The 22,770-nt window shown below is 42.0% G+C and overlaps 1 protein-coding gene across 4 annotated transcripts in view; it reads left to right on the top strand.

The window, feature by feature from the left end:
* The window catches only part of SCEL (sciellin), a 75,349-nt gene that overhangs the window by 49,334 nt on the left and 3,245 nt on the right, over nucleotides 1–22,770 (top strand). For 3 of the 4 annotated variants that reach the window (XM_063425840.1, XM_063425844.1, XM_063425830.1), the window contains 7 exons: nucleotides 10,619–10,672; nucleotides 11,180–11,230; nucleotides 15,864–16,415; nucleotides 17,195–17,254; nucleotides 18,338–18,433; nucleotides 21,045–21,153; nucleotides 21,442–21,544. In XM_063425840.1, coding sequence (XP_063281910.1) covers nucleotides 10,619–10,672; nucleotides 11,180–11,230; nucleotides 15,864–16,415; nucleotides 17,195–17,254; nucleotides 18,338–18,433; nucleotides 21,045–21,153; nucleotides 21,442–21,544 — 1,025 coding nt within the window. The remainder of the gene's footprint in view (nucleotides 1–10,618; nucleotides 10,673–11,179; nucleotides 11,231–15,863; nucleotides 16,416–17,194; nucleotides 17,255–18,337; nucleotides 18,434–21,044; nucleotides 21,154–21,441; nucleotides 21,545–22,770) is intronic. The other variant, XM_063425834.1, reaches the window with a different exon arrangement.

Here is a 22,770-nt window from a genome sequence, read left to right as displayed (position 1 = left end):
ACCCAGATAGACGCTCACAAGGAGTATGCATCCTCTTCTCCAGGCGAGTCCCTTACTCGGAGAAAGCCACCATCAGATGCAAGCAAGGAAGGTATCTCTTCACAAAAGGCACAATCCTGGACCAAACTTACACGTTTGCCACCGTGTACGCCCCTAACACGAAACAACACCACTACCTACGACAAATACTCAACATCCTGATGAAATTCACAGAAGGCACTCTGATCATCGGCGGAGACCTGAACCTAGCACTACATCCGGACCAAGACTCCTCATCCACACACGGCACAACCCCACGCAACAGATACGCTAACACGCTCCGCCTCCTTCATCACCACCAACTAGCGGACTGCTGGAGAGCATTACACCCATCGACCCGTGACTACACCTTCTACTCAATGACCCATTCAACGTACACAAGACTGGACTACTTTCTCATGCCACACCAAAACCTGACCCTGCTCACCACCGCGGAGATCCTACCAATGACCTGGTCGGACCACTGCCCGATCCGCATACGGCTGAAATCACCGCTGTTCCGACCCAGACAGATGTCATGGAGACTGAATGAATCGATCCTCACGGACGAATCCGTAGTGGACAAGATCAGCCACTCCATCCAGGAATACTTTGAGGAAAATGAGACAGACGATGTGACACCTCTGACATGCTGGGAGGCACACAAGACAGTGATACGTGGCCAAATCATCGCGATATGTGCAGCACGCAAGAAGGCAGCGGTGCAGGAGGTCCTCGACCTCAGCCAGGAAATAGCACACCTGGAGGCCAGGCACAAACGCACCCTAGACGCGGAGACGTACAGGGACTTAATATCCAAACGAGACCAACTCACCACATGTCAGGGTACCTGAGGTCTCTACCTCTAAGGGAGGTAGAGATTTGGTGGCTTGGCCGTCCAGGCGAGCTGTTTCCTTCGTTCCTCGCGGTTCATCCAGTCACTTAAACACCGGCCGCGAGGAATCCACGTCCTTTTCTAGCAGGACGCTCAATACGTGACGTCATGACGCTATCACGAGCGACCTGTCACTCAAGTGTCCGATATCCAATCGGTACTTGTCAGAGGCGTGATTACCATCCAGAGCCAGGGTATTTAAGCTTACTTCTCACTTCAGCTCATTGCCCTGTCGTGGTTCTAGCTTGTCTAGTCACTCAGTGCTCTGGTATTCTAGTTTGCTCTATTTGGTTTTGACTCGGCTTGTTGTACTACCCTGCTTCTCTGTTCTCCCTTGACCCGGCTTGTCTCTCGCTTATCTGTCTTCTCGTTCCCTCGACCTCGGCCTGTCTCTGACTATTCTCTATTTCTCTCGGTACGTTAGTCCGGCCATTCTAAGGCCCGGTATACGTACCTTTCCACTCTTTGTACTCTGCGTGTTGGATCCCTGTCCCGATCCTGACTTTACGACAGGGCCAATGGATCCTGCAGGTACAAACAGTCAGCTTGGTTCTTCTGATCCCAGGTTTGACGCCATGGAGCATAGGATGGATCAGATGGCTCTAGCACTACAGGCACTTTTGTCTCGTGCTAGTAACCCACCTGAGGAGACACGTACTCCTTCTATTTCTCCTGCAGTCTCAGGTCTAGAGGTAGCCACTGTAGGTGCTTCTTCCCGTATTACCCCACCAGTACGCTATGGCGGTTCACCGGAGAAGTGTCGTGGTTTTCTAAACCAGATTAGCATCCATTTCGAATTACAACCCCGCTCTTATCCTACAGATAGAGCGAAGGTTGGATTTGTTATTACTTTACTCATTGAGAAAGCTCTGAGATGGGCCAATCCTTTATGGGAGAATGATAATCCACTAGTCTATAATTATAATGCCTTTGTAGCTGCGTTTAGAAGAACTTTTGACCCTCCTGGTAGAAAGGTCAATGCAGCTAGATTACTGTTGCGCCTTAGACAGGACAATCGAACACTTGTGGACTATGCACTAGAGTTCAGGTCTTTGGCGGCAGAAGTTAAATGGAACGAACAGGCTTATATAGATGTGTTTCTGAATGGGTTATCAGATGTAATTCTTGACGAGGTCGCTACTAGAGAACTCCCTGAGAATTTGGAGGATTTAATTTCTTTTATATCTCGTATTGATGAACGCATAAGAGAGAGGCAGAACACTCGAGATAGGACCCGTAGACCCTCCTTTAAACTAGCGCCTACCTTTCAAAATTCTGAGTTCGATGACTTAAGTATTTCTGAACCTATGCAGATAGGCAGTACTCATCTCACAGAGAGAGAGAGACAGTACAGAAGAAGGGAGGGTTTATGTATGTATTGTGGAGTCAGAGGCCATTTACGCCTAAATTGTCCTAATCGTTCGGGAAACGCTCGCACCTAAGTTTCTCTAGAGGACAGGCCTTGGGTGTTTCTACTTTGTCCTCTATTCACAACTACAAAGAGTTCAGGCTTCTGTTACCCGTTTCTTTGAGGTGGGAGAAGGGAGTAGTAAAGACTATGGCACTAATCGATTCTGGAGCTGCTGAGAGCTTTATAGATCAGGGTTTTGCTGCCAAGCATGCTATCCCATCCCAGTTAAAAGAGACACCACTGGCTGTTGAGGCCATCGATGGTAGACCGTTACTTGAGCCTGTTATTTTCCATGAGACCATACCGATTAACTTAACTGTTGGCATCCTACATAAAGAGGATATATCCTTAATGCTCATTTCTTCTCCGTCTATTCCCATAGTCCTGGGGTACTCCTGGTTGAGGAGACACAACCCTATTATTAATTGGGAGTCAGGGGAGATAGTTTCGTGGGGAAAGAATTGTCAAGAAAAATGCTTGCGGAAGGTCTTACCTCTCGGATTAACTAACACATCGGCTACCTTTGACAATCCTACAGAGACACAAATTCCGCCTCAGTATCTAGATTTAAAGGCAGTATTTGACAAAAAGAAAGCCGATACCTTACCTCCACACAGGTCCTTTGATTGCAAAATTAACCTACTCCCTGGTACCATGCCCCCCAGAGGCCATGTATACCCATTATCTACGAAAGAGAACTCAGTTCTAGAGGAGTATATTCACGAGAATTTAGACAAGGGATTCATCAGGAGGTCCTCCTCCCCTGCCGGGGCTGGATTTTTTTTTGTTAAAAAGAAAGATGGTTCTTTGAGACCTTGTATTGATTATCGAGGCTTAAATAAGATAACCATTAAAAATGCCTACCCGATTCCCTTGATCACCGAACTCTTCGATCGTTTGAAGGGCTCTACAATTTTCACCAAGTTAGACCTCAGAGGGGCATATAACTTGGTGAGAATCCAGCAGGGACATGAGTGGATGACGGCATTCAATACTCGCTATGGTCACTATGAATATACGGTTATGCCTTTTGGGTTATGCAATGCACCAGCGGTATTCCAAGATCTGATAAATGAGGTTCTTAGGGAATTTCAGCAAGAGTGCGTCATTGTATACCTAGATGATATCCTTATACATTCTAGTGAGATTGAGACTCATCACAAGCAAGTCAGGAGGGTATTGCACAAGCTTCTTCAGCATGGTTTGTACTGCAAGTTGGAGAAATGTAGCTTTGATCAAACCCAGGTAACCTTTCTCGGCTATGTGATCTCTGGGCAGGGGTTTAAGATGGATCCGGATAAACTCCAGTCCATTCTAGAGTGGCCTTTACCCAAAGGTCTTAAAGCCGTACAGAGATTTATTGGTTTTTCTAATTATTATAGGCGCTTTATTAAGGGCTATTCTTCAATTATCGCACCTATCACTAATATGACCAAACAGGGGGCTGATACTAAGAATTGGACTACTGAAGCTCTTCTTGCATTCAAAACTCTCAAGGAGCTTTTCGCTTCCGCTCCAATTTTAGTTCACCCCGACACTTCCCTGCCTTTTCTGCTTGAGGTAGACGCATCAGAGACTGGTTTAGGTGCTGTCCTGTCTCAAAGGTTGGGTGTGGATAAACCATTACATCCATGTGGATTTTTCTCTAAAAAATTGTCCGGTACTGAGAGCAGATATGACATTGGTGACAGAGAATTACTAGCGGTTATCAAAGCTTTGAAAGAGTGGAGACATTTATTGGAAGGTACTTTACATCCTGTTACCATTCTAACAGACCACAAAAATTTGTCTTATATCGGAGAGGCCAAGCGTTTGTCCTCCAGGCAGGCTCGTTGGTCGTTGTTTCTTACCCATTTCAATTACGTTCTGACTTACAGACCTGGCTCAAAGAATTCTAAAGCCGATGCGCTATCTCGCCAATTTGAGCCTTCTGCTTCAGTTGAACCACTTGTGTCCTCCATTGTACCCAAATGCAATATTATTGCTAATACCAGTCTTAAAATTCATTCTCCGCTACTTGACCAGATCTTGAAGTCACAACATCTAGCTCCCGGAAACACTCCTGAGGGAAGAAACTTTGTTCCTCCTGAACTTCAACTGGAGCTCTTACAATGTTTTCACGAAAGTAAGATAGCTGGTCATCCTGGTATTCGCAAGACATACTCTCTGATATCCAAGGATTTCTGGTGGCCTTCACTTCGAAAAGATATTGAGGAGTTCGTCGCAGCTTGTGAGACTTGTGCCAAGACTAAACTACCTCATGCTTCTCCATGTGGCCTGTTACACCCCTTAGACGTTCCTGAGAAACCTTGGTCCTGTTTGTCCATAGACTTTATCGTTGATTTACCTGCTTCCAAGAGACAGACTGTTATTCTCACGGTGGTGGATAGATTTACTAAGATGGCTCATTTCGTACCATTACCTAAACTTCCGACTTCTCCTGAATTGGCGGAGATTTTTGCGAGAGAGGTTTTTCGCCTACATGGGATTCCTTCGGAGATTGTTTCTGATAGAGGTTCTCAATTTGTCTCACGTTTCTGGAGATCCTTTTGTTCTCAAATGGGTATCAAATTGAACTTTTCCTCTGCCTATCACCCTCAGTCTAACGGAGCTGCTGAACGTACTAATCAAAAGATCGAACAGTATCTGCGTTGCTTTGTTTCCGAACACCAGGACGATTGGGTCGGTCTGATTCCTTGGGCGGAGTTCGCACACAATAACCTTGTTTGTGATTCAACTCGCTCTAGCCCTTTCTTCATGAACTATGGCTTTCATCCTTCGATTTTTCCTTCGGTTTCCTCTTCTCAGGGGATACCGTCGGTTGATGATCATGTCGCCAACCTGAAGAGATTATGGGATCAGACTCGGCAAATTCTGTTACATAGTTCTTCGTTGTTCAAAAAACACGCTGACAAGCATAGAAGAGCGGCTCCTGTTTTTGTTCCTGGGGATAGGGTATGGTTGAGTACTAAGAATATTCGCCTAAAAGTCCCATCTATGAAATTTGCTCCTCGCTACATAGGTCCTTACAGGATTCTCACTCGTATCAACCCGGTTGTGTATCGCCTTGCTCTGCCGCCTGCCTTACGCATTCCTAACTCTTTTCATGTCTCCTTGTTGAAACCTCTTATTTGCAACAAATTCTCCTCTAAGGTTTCCTCGCCTCGTCCTGTTCAGGTGGAGGGTCGGGAGGAGTACGAGGTCAGCTCCATCATTGATTCCAGAATTTCAAGGGGAAAATTGCAATATCTGGTCAACTGGAGGGGATATGGTCCTGAGGAGAGGAGTTGGGTACCTCAGGAGGACGTTCATGCTTCTCGCCTCCGCAGAGCATTTCACCTTCGCTTCCCATCTCGCCCCGGTTCCTTCCGCCCGGTGGGCGTATCTGAGAGGGGGGCTACTGTCAGGGTACCTGAGGTCTCTACCTCTAAGGGAGGTAGAGATTTGGTGGCTTGGCCGTCCAGGCGAGCTGTTTCCTTCGTTCCTCGCGGTTCATCCAGTCACTTAAACACCGGCCGCGAGGAATCCACGTCCTTTTCTAGCAGGACGCTCAATACGTGACGTCATGACGCTATCACGAGCGACCTGTCACTCAAGTGTCCGATATCCAATCGGTACTTGTCAGAGGCGTGATTACCATCCAGAGCCAGGGTATTTAAGCTTACTTCTCACTTCAGCTCATTGCCCTGTCGTGGTTCTAGCTTGTCTAGTCACTCAGTGCTCTGGTATTCTAGTTTGCTCTATTTGGTTTTGACTCGGCTTGTTGTACTACCCTGCTTCTCTGTTCTCCCTTGACCCGGCTTGTCTCTCGCTTATCTGTCTTCTCGTTCCCTCGACCTCGGCCTGTCTCTGACTATTCTCTATTTCTCTCGGTACGTTAGTCCGGCCATTCTAAGGCCCGGTATACGTACCTTTCCACTCTTTGTACTCTGCGTGTTGGATCCCTGTCCCGATCCTGACACCACACACCTCAACCGCTCGATCCAACGCTCCTACCAGCACTACAAACACATGATACACGAACACGGGGACAAATGCGGGAGACTGTTAGCGAACCTACTGCGACAACGCAAAACCCAACTCTACATCCCAAAAATCAAAGACGCACAACAGCGACTCAGGCACATGCCGGACCAGATTTCCACAGCATTCCAAGCCTACTACCAAGACTTATACCACCTCCGACGGGAGACCCCAGGAGCACCGCGACCCAGTACCATTGATGACATTAGGAGGTACCTAGCTGCAGCAAATGTGCCCGAAATAGAAGAGGCCGACCGAGAAACACTGGAGACACCCATAACACCGGAGGAACTGGCACACGCTATCAAGAGAGCGAAAACGGGCAGAGCACCGGGACCAGACGGCCTTCCGCTCCAGTACTACAAGACCTTTACACAGGAAACAGTACCAAAACTCCTCATAGCCCTCAACTCCATCCACGAAGGGGCCATACCAACAACCCAATTTACTTCGGCAAACATTACCCTTCTTCCGAAGGAGGGAAAAGACCCGACACTATGCCCTAGCTACCGCCCGATCTCCGTGCTAAATACGGACCTCAAACTCCTGGCAAGCGTCCTCGCGACCCGACTGGCACCGCTGCTACCTGCTACTATCCACCACGACCAAACGGGGTTCATCCCAAACAGGGAGGTAAGGGACAACACCATTAGAACCCTGAACATTATAGCCCATGCCAGAACGCAACGGACCCCAGTGCTACTCCTGTCCACAGACGCAGAAAAAGCGTTCGACAGGGTAGACTGGGACCTGATGTTCGAAACGCTCCGACACCTCGGCATAGGGGCAAAATACCTCACCTGGGTGACAGCGCTATACACATGCCCCACGGCACGAATCAGGATCAACGGCGCACTATCGGACCCCTTCCAGATACACAACGGCACCAGGCAGGGCTGCCCGCTCTCGCCCCTACTTTTTGCGCTGACACTAGAACCCTTCCTCAACACGATCCGACGCAATGCGGACATACAAGGACTAACAATTGGAAACACACACCATAAAATTCTGGCATACGCCGACGACCTCCTGTTCGTAGTCACGAACCCGATGACCTCCCTACAAGCCATACAGACGGAATTCGAGACATACGGCCACCTCTCGAACCTTCAAATCAACCACTCGAAGTCGGAGATACTGAACCTGACCGTCAACCACACACTCAAACAAACGATCCAGAGACAACACCCATACCGCTGGTGCGACCAACGTATGAGATACTTAGGAATCTGGCTCACTCCAAACCCGGCGGATCTATACGCACACAACTACCTCCCGATACTGAAAACAGCAACAGAAGAACTACACAAATGGAACTCATACTATATGTCGTGGCTGGGAAGGGTGAATGCGGTTAAGATGACGCTATTACCCAAACTGCTATTCATATTCCAAACAATACCGATACTAGCCCCGCAAACGTTCTTCTTGACGCTAAAGACAGAAGTCCGCAGATTCATTTGGAAGGGCAGATCCCCACGTGTAGCACACTCCCAACTGATCCTACCTAAACTCCGAGGGGGCTTGGCGCTGCCGGATTTTGAGAAATATTACCACGCTGCACACCTTACGAGAATTATCAGCTGGTCGGTGTCTAGCGGCACCAAACCATGGACCCAATTGGAATCGGACATGACCAAATGCGACCTCCGAACACTACCATGGATCCCTAAAACAGCGTACAGACACAAACACATCACCAATCCCTTTGTGGCGGCGACAATGCAAGTCTGGCACAGACAGGGCACGAAACATTACCTAACAACAGACCCGAGCCCACTCCTCCCTCTAAGGGGCAACCCGGACTTCCCAGCGGGAGAACTCGGCCCGACCCTGGGAGCGATAGGACAGAAACCAATCTTCCGCATGAAAGACGTCCTCCAACGCCCATTCATGATCCGCCCGCTGACTGAACTCTTCCCGGATCGACCACACACATTCATGCACACTCTGGCGAGAGCACAAATAGCACAATACGCCCGATCCATCCCTCAAAAACCATCCCTCCTGAGAGACCCAACATCATTCGAACTCCTTTGCACACAGGACAAGGAACCACCACGAGCTATATCGCAGATTTACTCGGTCCTGATCGCAAGCAGATATATACTGGCGCCCCCCTGCATCAGAAACTGGGAGGAAGACATAGACGAACCCATGACCGAGGCAGAATGGGACAAATCCATCACCCTGATACAGAAAACACAGAGTTCCGCACGCCTACAGGAAAACTCTTACAAAATATTCACCAGGTGGTACCTAACACCGTCAGCGCTCCACACGAGAAACCCAGAAATACAAGACACCTGCTGGAGATGCGAAGAGGAGGTGGGCACGTTCGCACATATCTGGTGGTCCTGCCCCAGGATTCGTCCTTACTGGGAGACTATCCGTAAAACGATACAGGATGTAACAGACGAACTATTGCCGAGGACCTCGGCCGCCTTCCTCCTACACCGAACCACCATGTCAACACAGACATACGCCAGATCCATCATTCCCAGACTACTTAACGCAGCCAAGGCAACCATCCCCATATACTGGAAGCAGACCACCACACCCCCACTGCGACGATGGGTGGAGGAGGTGGAAGCTACATGGAAATTCGAGGACCTGAAAGCCAATACCCCAACACAAAGGGACCGCTACATAAAACGTTGGTTCCACTGGATACGCCATACTACCTCAGACTCCTTTCAACACCGCCACATAACACAGTAACCGCAGGAAGAGAGGGAGGGAGAAACACAGACCCGAGTGAGGATTCGGAAGGCCGCGGGGCGCGGTGAGCCGGAACGGCAACGGGAGACAAGACATCCCCCCCCTCAACCTCTCCCACCCCTAACACTTCCAAAATGGACGAACACAGACTCCAACGCAAAAAGACCACGCTACCGAAAAGAGTGAAGACAATTAAACAACACACAAACACGACGACTCGCTACGGCGATCCCCACTGAGACACGGACAAACTAACACATCGAACAACCAACACGACCACACCCGAAACACGCTAAAACAAACACTACACAAAAAGAACACGCACACAAACACACTCACCCAACCCGGAGACCGAATATAAAACTGACGCAGAAAGAGGGGCCAACATGACAAGATACACAAAAGACCCAAGGACACAGTACTACTAGAAAACATAGACTCCGCACCACCCACCGGACCCCAACAAACCCTGCAAACTCTACAGTAGTAAGCACGGCAAGAGGCCGAGACGAGCGGGACTACTGCAGGGGCAAACAGGAGAGATAACATACAGGAGATATGTCACACACAACTACACAATACTACACTCTCGTATAACGGCCAACTACACACAGCCATAAGTAAAAATCAACCGCAACATCAGCAATCCCAAAAGACGCGACGAATAGACGAAAACACTAGCATACGCAAAGCACACAGGGACTAACTAGACACAGCAAATCCACAACAAGCTCCAAAAATGTACCTGGGTGCCCACCACAAAAAAAAACAACAACAAACAAAAAAACAAAAAAACGTGCACATCCAGACATGCACAAATCGCACAGTATGACAGATAATTACAATGCATAAAGAATGCCAATCTCGCCTCTGCGTAGGCAACCAATGGCTTATAACGCTGTATTGAGACTCATGCCTCTGCGCAGGCACCTGCATGCTATAAAGAAAAAAAAAAAATGTTTGTTACCCTAGCTTTTGACACGACTACAATAAAAAAAAAAATATTTAAAACAAAAAACTAAAACACACAGCCGTAAAACTAACATGAGTACATAGGCCAGCTGACAATATGAACCAATCCGTTATGTCACATTATACAGGCTAAGACTAATTCGCTTCTGCGTAAGCGACAAACTGTCTATACTTTTACTTACCAATGCTTATGCCCCTGCGTGGGCAAATATCTGCTTTACTATGATTCAGTTCGATATATGCGTTTATATTGTGACAACAATAAAGATATTCAAAACAAAATCCTCATTGATTCAATGCTTCCTATGGAGAAGCTCTAATGCGCATTAGGTCCTCCATTGGCCTAACGCTGTGGAAGGAGGAGATTAAGCCAGTGCAAAAAGACCCTGGAATTAGGGTAAGTGTCAAGAGAGTTTTTAACTCTTTCATACTCGGGGTTTGCACCTAAAGTTAGGGACGGGAGTATACTATGCACATAAATACAGTAAATAAATTAGTCAAGGTTGTAAATAGGGATACACTTATTTAGACTATAATGTATCCATTTACTGATTTGTTTATCTTTTTAATTTTATAAGGGATGAAGAACTTAACAATTTAATTGAAGTTAAAAATCCTCAAGAAAAGACCAGGTACCAGCATTTGATACAATATTTATATAATATGACTCACACTACAGGTTGTATACTATATTGCAAAAATATATTTGCATATGTATTTAATGTACTGGAAAACCTATTGATACTTCTGTTGCACGTTATGGAACTGAATATATTTAGCACTTACAAGTTGCTAAAATATATATTTTATATTTAAATGAAATTGATTTAAGCAAATTTTTTTTCACAGATAACCTTTAATTCATTATTAAGGCCATTGGTCTTGATTTAATATTTTAGCATAAACTGTGCAAATTATTTAATATATTTGAATTAACTTTTAAAATGATTTAATATTTTGAAACATATTTTAATGTTTTCTGATATATTAATATATTTTTTGAAATTATAATATTTAGCAATAAATCATTTAAAATGTTTATAGTATGTTAGCTTTTACAGTTAATAAGTACATCAACATGACACTTAATGCATAATATTAATGGCTTATGCTTTAACCTTTTCCTCCAATACTTGAAGAAGTCAGAATCTGGATGATCTGATAGCTATAACTGGTGATGGAAACAAAGGGTAAGAAACTGTAGTTTATTCTATATTTTCTGCTGACATTTCACAGTAAAAACAGTATTATTATTAGCACATTGTGTTAGACACACACAAAGATGCACACGCATCACTAGCACTCTCTTTTTAAAAGATCTAAACAAATAGCATTTCATTATGTTGTGCTTTAATTTAAAATTATGATGGAGCTTGAAAAGGCATTAAAGGAACAGTTTGGGCACCATTACAATTAAGTTGTCATGGTGCCAGGAGGTCCCTGGTGCTGGCAGAGATGTAACTAGATTCCACTTGGCCCTGGTGTGAAAATTGCCCTGGGCTCCCGTCCATGCATCTCATTCCCTAGTATCCAGCCCCTCCATGTGTCTCATTCGCTCGCCCCCAGTCCCTCCATGACTCTTATTTCCCCCCAACCCTTCCATGTGTTTCTTTCCCCCCCAAAGCCCCATCTATGTGTCCCATTTCCTCCCCCTCAATGCCCCACCATGTGTCTCATTTCCTCCCCCTCAAAGCTCTCCATGTGTCTCATTCCCCCCCCCCCCCCAAAGTCTCTCCATGTTTCTCATTTCCTCCCTCAAGGCTCTCCATGTGTCTCGTTTCCTTGCACCAGACCCACAATGTGTTTAATTCCCTCCTCCTCCAACCCCTCCATGTGTCTCATTCACACCTCCCCTCAGCCCCTTCATGTGTCCTTTCTCTCCTCAGCTGCTCTATTCCCTCCCCCCAATCTCCTACATGTGTCCCATTCTCCACCTCCAGCCCATCCATGTATCCCATTCCCTTTTCTCCCCCGTACCCCTCCATGTGTCCCATTCCCTGCCCACCACCCCTTCCATGTGTCCCATTTCACCCACTCAGCTCCTACATGTGTCACATTCCCTCTTCCCCCAGCCTCTCCATGTGTCCCGTTCCCTGCCCCTCCCCAGCGGTTCCATGTACCCACTTCCTGTCAGCTGCAGGGGGACAGCAACACAGCACAGTGCTCCAATTCTGCCGGGAATTTCGGCAACCGCAGACCAGTGCGGCTATGTACCAACCCTAAAGATATGCCGGTGGCCTATGGTTGCAGGTGTCGCAGCTGTGGCAGGGCCTCCTGTACTGATGGACCCGATCACAGCAACGACCCCTGCAATGTGGTAGGTATACCATTGGGTGCTGGCTTACCTTTAGGTAAAATCTGTACTTCAGCGCAGTTCCATTTTGCTCCTCTGTCCTTACACTGTTTTTAATTCTTGGTCAGGCAGTTGATGCGTTCAGCCAATCATTAGCACCCCATTCATAAAAATGGCTTGAAAAGAGTACACAATAAGCAGTGATAATTTAATCAACAAAAAAATTCCATCATAGTGTTCATCAAAGCCATCATTTTATTTAGTTATAGTATCGTTTTCAGTGACGACAACAATACTATATAACTAAATAAAAGGACAAAAACTATGGGGCAGTAAATTCCATTTTAGTCAACAGACTATGACTAAAACTAAAAAAAAATTTGCTATCAAAATTAACAATGATTCTTTCAAGCAGAAGAACAACTCTAGCAACTCTAGAATATTAATAAAAAGAAAAAAAACAGTTTGGGCTGTAAAATGCCATTGAACATATTACTTGAACCTGAATAGAGAAAATTCAACTGTTCTCTGTTAAAGGGACACTCGTCCCTTGCTAGGCAATGTCTCATTCTGAATAAGATAAGTACAGTTTTTCATTGTATTAATATCTTCAGAGATGCACTTTTGCTTGAAAGAATGAAGGATGTCATGTGCAACTTGCTATAATCAATACAAATCTAATTACTGGTCTGTGCAAAAGCAAGGCCATATTTTGTTTCTTTATGAGACTTAGATTTATTTCATTTTAAGATAAATAAAAAATGATTTATTGTAATAATAATAATATATTATGGATGAATAATACATCATTTATCTTATCTTGTCAAAAAACTTATTGTATGTTCAAAACATAATACAATATATTATAATACGTTAATAGATGTTTATTCCACCAGGAATGTAGAATGAACTTGGAAATTCTAGAGAAATGCTTAAAGGGACATTATAGTCACCAGAACCACTACAGCGTAATGCAGTGGTTCTGGTGACTATAGCCTGTGCCTGTAGGGTTTTCAGTGTAAATGCTGCCTTTTCAGAGAAGGCAATGTTTACATTGCTGCCTAGTAACACCTCTAGTGGGTCACTCACACGGCCACTAGAGGTGCTTCCTATCTCAGTGCTGCACTATGTGCAGCAGCTACGTTCATCCGTTCCTTATAGAGATGCATTTATTCAATACATCTCTATGAGGTGCAGAATAGCCTCTCAATGCGTTCTTATAGGAAAGCATTGGATTGGCTCAGATCGTCAAGATTGAACATCTCAACTATTGAGGCAGCGGTAGTAAATTACAGTAAGTAAACTCACCTTTTTACTGCAGTTTGAGGCTGCCAGACACCAAAATAAACACTCCAGCACTATAATGTTAGGAATTCATGTTTGTATTTCTAACACTATAGGATTCCTTTAAATAATGCATTACACTTTAAGTGCACCTATTAGATTTTGGTCGAGTCAACTAAATAGTCTGTAGATTTAGCAGACTAAAGTCTTATGTGATTTAATCGACTAAAACTAGACTAAACTAAAACAATTTAGATGATTAAAATATGACTAAAACATTTTATGCAAAAGACTATTAGCTACTTCCTCACCTGCATGATGAGTGCAGGATTTTAACTCACCAGTGATGCTGCTGTGATTGAAATAAAATAAAAAAATATATAAAAAGAATAATAAATAAAAAAAATAGGAAGTATCTTTTCAAGAAGTGTTAATGGAGGTTATGTGATTCATAGTCAGAGGAGACAGTGGCGTAAGTACTGCGGTTGCAAAGGTGTGACCGGGCCTGTTACTCCAGGGGGCCTGACACCCTGCGGACCCCTGTGACAGCGGTGTCTGCCAGCTAAGTAACGTGACTCCGGTCCGCGCTGTATAACCGCCGGGACCACACGTTAAAGGGGCCCATCGGGTGGCCAATGCTGTTAGGGCAATACACAGAACTCTTTTAAAAATGAATATTACTGAATTCCTATACCTGGGTGTAGTGTGTTGCAGCGTACCCCAAGAGGTCTGGAAGACTAGCAGCACTGTTCAAAATACAACCCAATTATGGTGTATATGTAGGTTTAGAGAGAGAGATATTTAGATATTAATGTATTAGACAGAAAATTTGCCTTTCCTATATAATGCAATGTCTAATAAATCCACCTCTTTGATCTACAACAACCTAAGCTGTGCTTGCCCTATATTACTGCTTCAAGGCAGCCCCTCTTCTAAACTTTCCCTTATATTGCTGCTTCGAGGCAGTCCCTCTTCTGATCTTTCCCTTATATAAATATATGACAGTCTTCTAGCGTATGGTAAACCAGATAGTGCTCCTAACAACACGTCTACCCGGTGAATGAAGGTAGAGATTGTAAAAGGTAAGTACCTCACATTCTAATACTACCCAGAATAACAAAATAAAAACAAGTGCTCAAATATTTTGCCATATATTATTTCTCTCAGAAATATGAACTGATGATGAATTAAACAGTGATCTAGGGTGACGCTGTAATTTGTCTGTGCAGAGCTTGGGTTTGTTTTAAAAATCAATACATTCTAAAAATCAATTGCAAAGCCTGTGTCTTTCTTCCATTGTCTTAGAACACAGCAGCTAATTCTAAATTTAGAGTTTGCATAATGTGTGCTATTGAAACGAACAATTAGCACCATTCATACACAGCACATTTACTGCAGTGTGGAGTATAGTGGAGAACTGGGATGTTAGAGTGTAACCCACTTAGTGAAGACATTTGGCTTAACAACACAATTAAAGAATGGCAATTAATATAACAATGAAGTAACATCTGTATTAAACATCAATATGAATTGTAGTAATCAAAAAAATCAAGCGGTGCTAATTAAGAAACAAGGTGTGCAAAACTAGTTATTGTATTTGAGATTCTTTACTTAAAAAGGGAAGAATCACAAACAAAAATATTTGAGCAACTTGCAAAAGTATTCACATACCTGCAACAATTCTCTCATTTCACTCAGTACACAAGATATATAGCATTTAGAGTGATTTAGTATTTTGTATGATTTAACATACTGAAACTAAAATCAATTATTTAAACACAAATAAAAAACAAAAACAAAATCACTCTGGGAGAAGTAAGGTGAGTAAATCTATCTAGCTATTATAACAAGTTAGCATTAGGATTACATGTTTGTATTTGTAACACTAGAATGTACCTTTAATATTTAGTAGAGCTGCCTTGTAATATAACAGCTTTAAGTCTTTTGGGTAAATAAATTTAGCTTTTCACACAGTCGTCAGAACTGAGCAGATTTGTATCCAGATAGTTCGAGATGAATAAAGTTTGCTACCACATCACAATTTTAAAATAGAGCCACCCGTTTTCAAAAGGACCTGGGTCAAGTTACTGTTGACTTTCACATTTTTACTAGTAATTTACTGAAATGTCACTTTGACCTTGTATTTGGGATGAACGACCTCCTGAAATGTAAATATTCTCTGAAACGTGTTCTAATCAACAGAAAATGGTTGTCTTACCTTTTTTTATCTCCTATAATTTCTTTAGGACAGTTGGGCCTGCTAACAATACTACAAATATTGGTAGCCGAAGTTCCACTACGACCACCAAAATTACTGAAAATACCTCTGATGTATCTGGTAACCGCTCAACTACTAACAATACTGCAAATATTGGTAACCGAAGTTCCATTACGACCACCAAAATGACTGAAAATACCTCTGATGTATCTGGTAACCGCTCAACTACTAACAATACTGCAAATATTGGTAGCCGAAATTCCACTACGACCACCAAAATTACTGAAAATGATGTATCTGGTAACCGTTCAACTACGTCCTACAAAAGTACTGGTGATCCCCGTGATGCCACAAACCTTCGTTCAAACAAAACTACCACCACCACCACCACTACCACAACATATAACATAAGTGAAGATAAACCTGATGGGACAAGCCGTCGTACATCCTCATCCTCTAAGGTCAATGATGATCCATCTCTTACTTCAAGCCGTCAAACAACTACAACTTACAAATCTAATAATGACACAACCAATGCACCAAACCAACGCTCAAATGTGACCATTACTCAGGAATCAAGGTAAAATTGAAAATATCTATACTTACTAAAGTGTCGTGATAAATTTAAAGCAAAGCAGATGGGAGCCAGGATTTTCTTTCTTCTCATCCCTAACCACACATGTAGGAGATGAATATATTTTTTTCAAGTGAATGTTTAGAACAAATATAGTAAATAATATTGGCTCCAGGAATCCACGGAAAACATTTTAGTAATTGATTTACCCATATTTTTTTTTTCGTTAAAGTTGTGAGTGCTGCCTGTTTAAATGGCCACAGTTCTCCCTCATAAAGCAGTGTCTGTTTGGAGACCATCTCAGGCATCAAGAAATAATGACAACACCCAGCATCTCTGTTGTTTTAAATGTGCCATGAGATGCTCCTTTGCTTTGGACCTAGTAGGGTCACTATTATAACTTGAAAAAAAAAAAAAAAGATACTTAAATCTATGGAGATTTCACTAGGCAAATCACTCACAAAGCTGTCTGAGTCACTTGCCCAAATACATGTCTTAACATTGCCTCACACATAAAACCCCCTACATATATATAGATCATGAAGGGGATATCTTCTCCCTATAACCTGTAAATAAATAATTTCAGCACTTACCACATTCCATTGGTGTCAACAGATGCTGACATCAAAGTAACCCTCTGCAACTGTATTTACAGCTTGAGAGTGAGGGAAGAGGAGGGAATATGAGTGACGGAAGAGGAAGAAGATGACTCTAGCTCCCTCATGCTTCTTATTGTTAATGTTTTAGTGATGAATACAAACTATTTTTGTTTTACTATATTTCAGCCATTTGCCTGACATAACAAGCTTCTATTATAAGCCCAAACTGTCATACGATAATGAAAGGTAATTATCACTGGATTAGAAAATAGATTTATTTACTTGTTTGGGTGCAATACCATACTTATGTTCTGCGTTCTGCTTTATGTTTCTGCTTTATCTTTTTACGAGATTCAAAGATTTGTTATATATGTTTAAGGTATAAGAAAGTCAAGGGGATAGGTAGAATAATATAAAGAAGAAATAAAGAAGTCAAATATTTTGACTTGGATAGCAATGTTGTTAACTGAAAAAGAAAGGGGAAGTGGAAAAGTAAGTGATCATCAAGAACGTTTTCACTGATCACATACGATGAATGGAGCTGCTCGGTAAACTGAAAGCAGCCATGTTATCATTGTACCCATAATCCAGTTCACTTTTGAGGAACTGAGTGGCTCTGTTAGTCCAAGCTAAACGCATAATGTAGACAAACTAGTCTAGATATAGGCAGCCTGGAACTGAATGTAACTTTAACAAATTGCTCGAGTTCTAAAGCACTCACAGAGCTGAGACTAGCCTAAAATTGCAGTGATCAGTGCTGAGACTAGGCTCTGGGGGCTATGTGCACCATCATTGTGCAAAATTGTGATGGTGCATAAAGTGACCTTTTAATGATACATGCAGTCAAAGTTTACGATTGAATTTTTTTAAAATAACACAATATCAAATACATGCAAAACAATAGCTGACTTCAAACATTCCATATTTAAATTCAAAATATGTCTTTAAGTATATCAGTTTTAGAGATGGAGGTGGTTTGTACTAGTGTTAACTAACAAAACCAAAAAAATATGGAAGCAAACATATTAAAACATTTAAAGCCATGTGTGGATCGTTTTTATCATTATAGTTATCAAGAAAATTGTGAAATATTAATTTTATTTTCTTATATTTAAACACATTTTGTTTTCTTAAAAAATTGCCACAATGTCAATGTGTAGGACCTGCATATTACTACAACATGCCATTTGTGTTTTAGCGAAGCAAACTATTGACTGGCTTGGCTCATCAAGATCATAATCCATCATAAAAGCATAGTTTCTGTTTTATATTTACCAGATGACTTATTCTAAATGTTGTTTTAATTTTGCATTATTACTATTATTTCAGTGCCTTCAGAAACAGCCCAATATATGATAATCTTAATGCATATGAAGATACTGTCAAGACAAGTTCTATTAAAACAGTTTATTCTACTTCAGATCGGTAAGCAATACATAAAATGCTGGTTTATTATAATGTAAATGAATAAACATGCTAACCCCAATAGCTAGTTACAATAGCTGTGAACAAGGCAGCTATTAGCTGTGGGTTTGTCTGTGTCGAGTCTCCTCATGCAGCAGCTAATAGCGGCAGAAATCATTCTGCTTAGCAGTGGTTTCCAATCAGAGTGACGTGATGCACATGCACTGGTGTACCTAAAATCATCTCAAAATATGTCACAAATACATTGAATTCAGGGCTGTAATAGGCTGAACACAGTTACTAACATGTGTTTTGTAATGTGTCAGAATGAACATTTTGGATTTTTATCTATTTAATTTAAAAAAATTAATTTGACTAGATATTTATATATCCCTCTAGTACGCCCTAAAAGTGTATGTGTCATTTATAAGATGCCAATGAAGGTAAAAGGAAAAATAAGTAGAAGTTTGCCTTAGTCCAAAATATGTATAGTGAGAGCAGACATCAACATTTGAGCTTTGATTGGGCAGTTGACCTATGTTTACATACTCTCTTTGATATCAGGCCTAGCTGCAGCATTAGAATGAGTCTTAAAAAAAAAGAGAAAGGAATCCAAAATGCTAAAATGGGAGGACTATAAAAATGGCATAACATAATATGGGAGTAAAGAGAAAGGGGATTTAAATTGACTGGGAGGAGAAAGGTTCAAGGAGGAAGGTAGGCAAAATCAAAGGATACTGGTGGTAGGGCACCTCAATAAAGAAGGCCAATGAGGATCATACTTGGAGAGATGATGTATCTAGGGATGCAAACAGACATTTCTATATTATTATCCACAAGAACAAGGCCAGAGATGAACAAATGATATGACGTGGCAAAGTAAGCCGTCCAAAGCCAAGGCAATATACAAACGTGCATACATGTCTTGTTACCACAAATATATGAATACATAAATAAATAACACTACAGGAGTAACACAACTAGAGATAATAGTTATGTTACGAACGCTGGTATAGTAGATACCCTGTTCGCCTATTCCTCCCAAACTGCTGAGCCTGAATGATTATAGCTGCAGTTCGGGTGTAGATTTGAATAGTTCCAGACAAATGCAGCATCCAAGTAGTTTTCTCCCCAGCAAGTAGACAGTTACCCAAACATGAGCCTAGACTTCATGAAGGGTACAACAGGTAATTCATTTTAATGGTGCCACACTGGCTTTTATGCAAGTCCCCATGCAAGGGGCACTCCCACAGGACCTTGTGGGGGACAGGGACACAAAGGTTACAGCCAATAATATTACAGTGACAAAGTGTGACACTCCCAATACAAACAGATAATTCTCTCCTCTCTGCCTGTGAGATAATTGAGTCAGTTAGATTAATAACTCAATTATCTTCAGGCAGTAAAAACATATTTTCCCCAAAACTTAGAAAGTACCCTAAAACATATAGCAACCCCATAAATGTCATATCCCCCGGTAACATTGATCTGGGTTACCAACATATCCAAAAATCACCCAGATCAGTTCAGGTATTTTCGAATTTTATGGAAGTCCCATTTGTACCGACCGCACACGAGGCTCCTGCCCAGAAACAGTTCCATGAGTTTAGGCTGTGCGGTCGGTCTATTTCGAAAAGTCATAAAACCGAATAAATGCACAAACTGAACACCTTGGCTCATAGTAGCGATTGTTCCCCTGGTTCGTGGGAATCAAACTACCGAATAGCGCTCTCCTGGCTGTTCGGGAAAAGGAAGCAGGCGTTCGTATACTTTGACCAGTGTTCGGGAAGTCGAGTGTCCAATTTTAGTTCCAGACACTCGACGACCAAGTCCCACTGCCTCATTTTGTGTGAACAAGTTGGCCACCATTTTCTCTTGTACGTGGTGTTTGGTTATACGAACGATGGCCCCACAGGGAGAGCGCTTCATCTACGGTTTCTTTTGAAGATAATGAGTGAGGGGGGTGGTCAGTATTCGGTAGTTACAGCTACCGAACCAATAAAACATAAAAAGTCCCGAATGGCAATAAAAAGTCCCGAATAGCATGCTATTTTCTTCACAAGCTACTACAAGCATCATAACCACTACAGCCTGCTGTACCCTGGCTCCATTTCCCAATAATGGGGCAAACCGTTACCTGGGCCCCCTCAAGGCGTAGACTGTCCTCTTTTGGCCAGTGATGACATCCGGCTTCTACGGAGTTGTAGAAGCTGGAAGTCAGTCCTGCTAGCCATGCATTAGTCAATCCTGAAAGCTAACTGCTTTGAGCCAATTTATATATTTATGTGCAAAGTAATATGCAGAGAATTTACATTAGCCAATCAAAAACTTTACAACTTTACACTGCACATACAGACTCCAAGCACCATAACCACTTTCAACATTTATATCTGTCCTGATATTGTTTTCAAAATAATATGAATGATAACTGCATGCATGCTTTTTTTGTTTGTAACTCTGCATTGTTATTTGATATCATATTATGCCATCAGCACCTGCCATTAAGCTTTCAAACCTATAACTAATGCAACAAGATATGATTGCAAATAAATGTAGATAAATAAAAAAGTTTGCCACCTAATTTTGCTAAGTGTTTTTTTTATAATGGTCATTGTTTTGATCCTATTTTTAGGTCTGTCATTGAAAAAGACATGTGTACTTACTGTCGTAAACCACTTGGCATTGATGCTAAAATGATCCTGAAGGACCTGAACATTTCTTGTCATGCAACTTGCTTTAAGGTAGGTACAAACTGTGAAATATACAAATATATTGCAAATTGGTAATTGTTCTAAATTGCCAGTCACCACCTGATCATCTAATCATTATGATCATTTTCTGTAGTGCAATGGCACAATTATTATGTGCACTCCGTCACTCCAGAAATGAATATTATAAGCTAGTATTGATCTTCAACTCTTATTCCAGCAATTTGCCCAAAGTGTAATTGAAACCACTTTGGTAAGATAGGATAAGGGGCTGAAATACTTTCTATACACTTATGATTAATGTTTTTTTCTTCATTTTAGTGTGAAGTGTGTTCTGGTGATTTGGGAGGCCTGAAAGCTGGAGATAGTATGTGGATCTATAAGCAAAGCATACACTGTGAACCTTGCTACTTCAAAGCAAAAGGTAAGGGTAAAACAATACAATTTGAATGCTCCAGCCTTAATTTAAAAAATCATGTTATGGTTTGACATGGCAGACATGACATGGTTTGACGGATGTAAAAGTCTGTATGCTCATCCCACTGTAACCCATCACCTGGTGCAAGAGTGAGATATAACCTTCTCTCTATATATCTGCCCCTTCTATAGTTATTTATAAATGATTTAATTGATTATATCATTCTCACTAGTGAACTTACTGCAACCTCCCACTTGCCCTTTCCCCAATTGCTTATGTTAATCAAGTGAGATTCATTCTGATATAAATGTTCTCTCCTGTATTTATATAATTAACATGTTCTTTGTTGATTGTATAATTACTATTCGGTAGCTCACTGGATAAGGGTGTTATATATGTTAAATACATTCATAAAAAAAGTAGTCATGGAATTTATCTAGTAATTAGTCAGTTCAAGGTACACCTGGAATTCCAGCTGATATCACGTATGTTTCTAACCCTTTGCCCACGAAATAATGAAAACTCACCATCATCCACTCAAGCTGCTGTCAATTATTAGTCAACACTGGTTCAGTCAGATATCGAGCAAAAAGTTATGGGGAAATATTAGATGTTTATTTCCGAAGATCATCAAGCCATCAAAGGTTTTTCAATTTGAATAAACTAAGATATTTATATTTGTAGTATTCTTAAGGCTACTTTGGGACATAATCACAATGCATTAATTCATACTATTTTTTTTTGGTTTAACTTTAAAGGTATAAAATAGTGTCATGAATACAAACGTGTATTCCTGACAGCAGAGGCTTAAAGGAACACTATCGTCACCTAAATTACTTTAGCTAAATAAAGCAGTTTTAGTGTATAGATCAATCCCCTGCAATTTCACTGCTCAATTCACTGTCATTTAGGAGTTAAATCACTTTGTTTCTGTTTATGCAGCCCTAGCCACACCTCCCCTGGCTATGATTGACAGAGCCTGCATGAAAAAAACCCAAAACTGGTTTCACTTTCAAACAGATGTAATTTAACTTAAATAATTGTATCTCAATCTCTAAATTAAACTTTAATCACATACAGGAGGCTCTTGCAGCGTCTAGCAAGCTATTAACATAGCAGGGGATAAGAAAATCTTAATTAAACAGAACTTGCAATAAAGAAAGCCTAAATAGGGCTCTCTTTACAGGAAGTGTTTATGGAAGGCTGTGCAAGTCACATGCAGGGAGGTGTGA

The sequence above is a fragment of the Pelobates fuscus genome, chromosome 1, assembly GCF_036172605.1.
Source record: "Pelobates fuscus isolate aPelFus1 chromosome 1, aPelFus1.pri, whole genome shotgun sequence".
Taxonomy (NCBI): Eukaryota; Metazoa; Chordata; class Amphibia; order Anura; family Pelobatidae; genus Pelobates; species Pelobates fuscus.
This window is presented reverse-complemented; position numbering and strand designations above follow the sequence as displayed.